The 7,322-nt window shown below is 37.7% G+C and overlaps 1 protein-coding gene across 2 annotated transcripts; it reads right to left on the bottom strand.

The window, feature by feature from the left end:
- Nucleotides 1-4,015: 4,015 nt before the first annotated feature.
- Nucleotides 4,016-7,322, bottom strand: LOC104606911 (protein Iojap, chloroplastic-like). 2 transcript variants are annotated; one of them, XM_010272339.3, is made up of 5 exons: nucleotides 6,891-7,322; nucleotides 6,642-6,768; nucleotides 6,113-6,251; nucleotides 5,919-6,007; nucleotides 4,016-4,574 (listed from the first exon to the last, which is right to left on the bottom strand). In XM_010272339.3, the coding sequence occupies exons 1-5, from the start codon at nucleotides 7,098-7,100 to the stop codon at nucleotides 4,453-4,455; spliced, it is 687 nt and encodes a 228-aa protein (XP_010270641.1). In that variant the 5' UTR covers nucleotides 7,101-7,322; the 3' UTR covers nucleotides 4,016-4,452. The 2 variants fall into 2 exon arrangements, with proteins under 2 accessions (XP_010270641.1, XP_019054891.1); XM_019199346.2 differs by lacking the exon at nucleotides 4,016-4,574 and adding an exon at nucleotides 5,565-5,792 and having other exon boundaries at nucleotides 6,891-7,320.

The following is a 7,322-nucleotide window of genomic DNA, read 5'->3' as shown; positions in this document are numbered from 1 at the left end:
ATGTATACATGTTATTTTACATTATATTATATATTTATTATAACATGACATGTATAATTTATATTATATGTAATATTTTATATTATATAATCTATAAAATAAGTTTATATGCATGTTATGTCATTTAATATATAAATATGTATATGAGTGACATTGGCCTGAAATCAGGCCCGGCCACGACCCGGGCCCAAATAGACCTGGGCTAGGGCTTATGTTTCAGGCCCAAAACCACGGGCCGGGCCTAAGCTATAGCCCTTATCATAAGTGCAAAGCCCAACCCAGCCTGACCCATGATCACCCCTAAAATCAAATAGCTGATTGGCTAGCAAACCAAAGACATATACCATGAGATTGAAGAGTCTAGACCCTCAAACTGGAACATGGATTATTTGGTTTTTAATGATTTGTTAGGATGTTCTTTTCCTAGGTTTGTTTGATTGCTTTTCCATTGTATCAAAAAAAAAATTCTAAGAGAAACCTTGATTTTCCAAATTGTACTCCAAATCTTGCCCATACATGACTTCAATGAAACTCCTCAAAAGGTTCCATAGGCAGACTTCAATGTACTTTCACCATTTCTCGTCCTCCTCCACATCACCTTATCCCCCAGTTTGCTTGCCTTTTGGGATAACACCATGGTTTTTAAAACTGGACCGGATCAGAAAAACTGAAAACTGGTCAAGTGGTCAGTTCTGTTTTTCCCCAAAATCGGAATTTTGCCAAAAAAACGTTGATTTGGTCAATAAATCGCTAATTCAGGCAATTGAACCGTTCAACGGTTTTGACCGTTCTTTTTTATTTTTTAAATTTTTTAAATTTTTAAATTTTTATCAGAATGGGCCATCCATTCGATTTGAATAATCAGACTGTTCAGACAAAAAACCGGACCCTAACCGGTTCATTGTCCAATTCGATTTTAAAAACCTTGGATAACACCCACCACATTTGTTAATCATGGGTCACAAAAGACTGAAATGTCTACCATCTTTGAGTATCATGAATGTGCCACCTATCCCTACAAACAAGGATGCAATTCTCATGTGCAGACTTAAACCCGAACCAAGGTTCAAAGGATACACATGGCCATCAATACGCTATTTGATGGGAATTACAAAAATTCATCATTTTGACATGATGCGATAAGACCCCGTCAAAGAAAAAAAAAAGTGATACCAAAGTGATAAAAATCAAGGTTCAACCACCACAAATCGTGTATGAAGAATATCAATACTTTAAACTTGATTCATCTTTTGCCTCATCATTTTTCAATATTAATCATTCACTTAATTCACACTTCACATAAAATCACTAATGTATCTATAGCTTATTTATGTGAAGTGGATCATAAATAACGTTATTCTTCCACAATATTAACCTATACTTGGAACCTTAGTTCTTCATCTTCATTGTGCCATTGGGAGATATGTATAATGCATAACCTTATATTTTGTATGTATTTATACTATTTCTAAATTGAGTCTTATATTTTTAGAGGAAATTTTTATTATCTTGACAAAGCATTACTGAGAAGTTAAGAGACATTAAGGGGGCGTTCTTTTTTCGGATTTTGAAAGGGGGGAAAGTTGGTCAATGGGATTTTGATTCCCATTGACCAAGAATCCTATGTTCTTTTTTCAGATTTATGTGGGGACCGGGTAAGTGATACCTTCTCCTAGGTGGGTAAATAACTTTCCCACCTAGGGAGAAAGTTGCCAACACTTGAATGGGACAAATGTCCTTTTTAATAATGGAATTTTATAGCTAAAATGGTCATTGCCTTATTTACATAAGAAATAAAAGAACATGAATAAATGCACTTATCCGGATAAGTGTTTCGCAGGAAAAACTTACCTAGGTAACTACATTTGCCCAGGTAATTAACTAACCAAAAAACAATGGGGCCTAACAGATATAATAAAATTCAATGCTATGCAAAGCAGGGTTTACGTGGGCTTCCCCTGGGTAGCTTCTTGCGAAATATGGCTGACTAGAAAATCCCAGAGATATTAAAGTAGAACTCAGATGTCATATAACACCAACCCGACTCCGGATCTCCCACCCCATAAGAACATTTGGGCATGTCTACCCCAATACACTATCCTTATATATTGGGAACATCTCCCTATGCATAATACTATATAGGAGGATGAGATGTTCTGCATGTGTGGCTGCGATGTTATGTGAGTAAACATGGGCAGAATTCTTGTGGGTAGAAGATCATGACTCCACCAACCCAAGGGGAAAATAGTGATAGACCCGCTAATTTATCGGTCATGCTCTGCAATTTTGGCATCTGATGTTCTTATATCAATCACACCCCGCCTAATGGTGTCTATTATGGTTATGAAAATCGAACCGGTTATGGCTCCGGATCTAATTTTGGACCCAAAACCTTTTGATTGAAATTCGGATCAGATGATTGGACTATTTGACCCAAGAATTAATGGCCAAAACGGATGCATTTCTGATGGTTTTTTAAAACTATGGTATCTAAAATCTAAATCACTTGCCAACAAAATACACAACCTACCAACATGATTTGACATCACATATCTCATACATACAGTGTTAGATCAAGTTGGTAGAGGGTTGGAACGTATTTTGTTGGCAGGAGATCTCAATGATCAAAAGTGCAAACACTACAATTAATTCTATGCTCGGTTTTAATGCTTAAATGCCGGTTGTGTCATTCCCGTTGTAATGCCAACGTTACCAAACAAACAGTATTCCTCACATCTGAATTTTTAAAATTCGGCGATTACTGAAATTAGTTATTTTTCAAAAATCGCCCCTTTTTTATTATTTGGTATCATTTCTCCCTGTCAATCAATTTTTTAGAAATCACTTTTGAGATTGTTTGGTATTGATTTTCAAGAGTAATATCACCTTTCTCTTCCCTTTTATGTAGAATGCCACCTCACCCAACAAAAAATCGGAATCGCCTAAAAATTGAAGAATCACCGAATGTGACGATCCCTCGCCCAAGTTGATTTCAGGGATCGATTTTTTGCTGATTTCCCAAAAATCAACATAATCAGCCAACTAAACAGGAAAAATAAATCACTGATTCTTCAAATGCTATGGATTCGACGGCATAAATTGGCATCCATGCCAAACATCACCAGAGTGAACCACACCCCACCAAAAAAAATATTGAATTGAATATAGGTACCTTTTACTTCTCGGTAATCTCACTTAAGGCCTAAACTTTCAAATATATCACTTCAATATCTAAATTTCTACAATTATACATTAATCTAACAGTACAGGTAAGAGAAATTATGAAAATAACTAACGTTACAGTAAAGAGTAAATTTATGAAAATGACTTTCAAACATGTCCCTTTAATATACAAACTTTCAGAAATATACATTTAAACCCAACTCTGTGGAAGTAACATTACATTAAAGGGTAAAATTATGAAAATGCCTCTCTTTTTTCACTGTTCATTTTTATTCTACCTTTAGATTTTGGAGGCAGACCAGTGGCGGCAAGGTAAGCATCTAAAATTAAAACTACCTCCAAAGAACAGACCCAGCTGAGCTTACTTTGCCAGTTTGAGTCCCAAGTTCAAAGATAGAAGATAAATAGTGAAAAAAGAGAACCAAAACATAGGACATATTTTTGTAATTTTACCGCTTACAGAAACCCTAATTTAAACGTACATTGCTGGCTAAAGTGGCACATTTGAAAGTTCAGGCCTCAAGTGAAACTACACCAAAGTAAAAGTAAAGGGTACCTCTATGCAATCAAATGCACCTATGCCTCTCCCTCCGTGTTCGGCTTGAGTCAATGCAAGCCGGTGCTCACACCGTTCCAAATAAAGGCAATCAAACGCACCTCTTGCAACCTTGGGAATATCTCTCCATGAAATAAATCACAAATGTACAGAGATATTCTCAATGGAAAACTGTAAAGACTGTTCGAACGGGCTTTGCACTGCCTGAAGCCCAACTCCCTCCAAACTTGATTTACGAATATCTAACATTTGTTTCGTTTTACAAACCCACAAGGATTAACAGAACAGTCAAAAATTAATAATATTGCTTCAAACTTCAAAGCAATGTCTGTTTTTTACATTGAGGACGAAGGACGAAGCTGTGATTGATCATAGAATTTTCTCACCGTCTTTGTATGTATAGATAAATTACTGCTGAAAGTGCTAATTCTGTTAATTTCGTATTGCCCCTTGCCGATTGAAAAATAAAGGAACAATACTCACCAGACATGATTAATTACATCCGAAAGTCGTGGCTACAGCTTTTTGACTACTTATTATCAATCAACTCCAGCAAATAGAATCAGCCAATTAATAGTTTTAGTTTCAGAAGGTTTGTTCTCAATGCAAAACTCAGGCAATCGCTGACTGCTAGCCATATTCAAGATGCATGACATTCAACCACCTGCATCAATCAGAAGCTTGAGATGCCTTGGAGAGTTACAGAAGGATTTTCAGCTGCGAAATGATGACTGGTTATCAAAGGGTAACTCTACAGGTGTTGCATTGCCATAGAATTCTTCCAGGTTGTAGAAAGCTCGCTGTTGGGGAAGAAATATGTGGACAACTACATCACCTGTCAAGAAGCAAGTTATCACTGAGAATATGAAAGACAGTCCTGAAAATTAATCAAAAGGCCCAACTAAATTCCCATTCAATCTTTATATGTGTTCAATTAGCCTACCCTGAATCAACAAATTCTGGCAAGGAAAGAGTATTTAGGGTCTGTTCGGTTCCCAGGAATAGGGGTCTGGAATCGGAATCAGATGCAGAATCGTCCATTCCAATTCCAACAATTCGGTTGGACAAATTGGAATCCAATTCCCATTTCTGGTGGAATGGCATTCCCCATTTGAGGGAATGCCATTCTCTTCTCTCACCCTCCCTTTGGAATGACAATTCATTTCAGCCAATTCTGATTCCGGTCTGAACCAAACAGGCAGGGGGAATAGACCATTCCGATTCCGATTCTGATTCTGACTGTGAATCAAACTGCAAGCTTTCCACGGTAAGGTCAATGGACCTTAAGTGCACCTACACTAGTTTTTAAACCAAAAGATTCCATAGATAAGGAAAGCATGCTTTTATATTTTATAATGCTGAAAAATCAGAAGTAATAGAATGATTGTTGTTTGAAATAAAAATGCTCCAACTTCAATAAAAAAAAATGAAAATTAGTTTTAAAAGGAACATGTGAAGAATATTGTGAAGATGACTTGCCGGAATAAGCATGAAAAGGCATCAATAAGATTCCAAGTCCCAAGGCATGATAAAGCAGGGTTGCAACATGAGAAACTTCTCCAAAGTTTCAACTTTATTTTATTCAACAAGATTTTCCCAAGAAAAAAAAAAAGAATTCAAACTTCTGCCAATGTTAACAGCATAGATGGTATCCCCATCTCAAATTTCTTCTGCATTGAAGGACATCAAGAGCTATTAAGCACTCAACTCAAGTAGGAAAAATAAGACTAATCAACAAAACTAAGGCTTGATGGAAGGAGTTCTAAAGCTTCTGAACTCCAATCCTTCATATGTACACTGAAATTGGAGAACTCATGCAGTCTTGGTATCCCCACTCTGAGGGATAACCTTCTTGGTTTCAAATATTAATGACCGGGTTGATCATCATCCAGCCTTAATACTACATGACCACCCAAATTCTCTTGATAATCAAGCTTCCACAATGCAGTCCTGCATGGCTGTGTCTAGAAACTGACAATCATCAACAGAAGTTTAATCCAAGAGATGCCCGCTCTACAGTTATAATTGAACCTGCCGGAGGCATACTGGCTCTCTGGTGCAACAGAAATGCAATGTTACTAAGGTGATTTGGCTGTGTCAAGAATTCATAGCATGAGTTGTAGTTCAGTTTACAATTTTCCATCACCAGTTCCAGGAAATAAGAAATTAGAGGACTTACCAAAATCCAATACAGTCCACGAATTGGGTTTAGTGTCACCTGATGGGACTTTTCTATACTGTTTCTCAGCTAGATCTCTTATTTTGGACCTACATATTAAAATCAAAGTGGAAAAAGGTGATGCATAAGTTATCCGTAACTCCTACCAATGATTAAGTTGTCATTCATATACACATAAGCCTTCAACCACATACCCAATAGCATCAATCTGAGGGCGTGAAAAGGCTGTGGCAATGATAAAAAACCGAGTCCAATAAACCAGAGGCTTCACAAAGAGAACACGGATATCTGCCGCCTTTACCTCACTTGCAACCTTGGCCAGAGCCACAGCAACTACACGAATAGCAGAGAAAAAAAAAAGTAAACTCTATGCTTAAGTCCACCAAATTGCTTAATATATGAGTTTTCTTTAATAAGAATATGTTCATGAAATTGTAGAAAGCTGTTGAAATAGGAGATTTCTTTCAACATTTCATGAAAATGTCAAACTCTTCCTCTTATGTGGAATGTGTAGGGGTTTGAAAATGGAACCACCCCCTGGCGGGTTGTTGCTAAGATTTTTGACAACTTGAAGAAAGGGAAAGAAAACTCATATCGGGTGACCCAAGACTGGGTACAGCAAGTTTGAGGTCCCCAGAATCATTGCTAAAATAATGCAAATTAATGGTCAGTTATAACGGGATCAAACAACAAGTTTGAGGTCTGAGACACAAATATACAAACATGACAGGCTCTCAGCATCGTCGTCGGCTTCTGCACTTGGTGTTTTTCTATCGTTTCTTCTGTATACTACCTTCCCATACTTGTCCAACAATCCGTCGAACATATCGTCTGTGTCTCCACTAACACTCTGCAAAAATGCAACAGACCAACTTATTATTGTGAATCAGAGCCACTGACGTTATGGAAGCAACAGAAATAGATTTCTTAGCACTGAAATCACCGAATGAATGGCAAAGGAGAAAATCTTACGTCGTTGGGTCTGTTGTGGGCGTATGGGAGCAGGAACGAAGCAAGGCGGGCATGTGAAAATGGTAAAGAGGGCTTTGTATTCTTTCTCTTAATGAAGGAGAAATTCATGGATTGAGATGCTGTTTTGACTATAGGGCGGACGAAGACAGTAGGAGGAAGGGGAATGATAGAAGAGGGAGCTAGAGAACAGGGATCCAGCAACGCATGCATTGTTGATAACAATGCAGTTTTACAGAGAGAGAGAGAGAGAGAGAGAGAGAGAGAGACTCCGAATCAGTTGATGTCGTCTAATCCCGCTCGGCAGTGAATTGTGATGCTGAGAACTGAAGAGAAGTCAGGCAGTGGCTCGGAGCTTTGGCCCCGAAGGGATAACGCTGCTATAAGATTTTCGCTGGGATGAGAAAAATATCCGACTCCTATGAGAGTATGAGC

The sequence above is a fragment of the Nelumbo nucifera genome, chromosome 6 (genome assembly GCF_055504915.1).
Source record: "Nelumbo nucifera cultivar China Antique chromosome 6, China Antique-T2T, whole genome shotgun sequence".
In the NCBI taxonomy this organism is placed as follows: domain Eukaryota; kingdom Viridiplantae; phylum Streptophyta; class Magnoliopsida; order Proteales; family Nelumbonaceae; genus Nelumbo; species Nelumbo nucifera.
The sequence above is the reverse complement of the archived record's forward strand: the minus strand, read 5'-3'. Positions and strand labels throughout refer to the sequence as shown.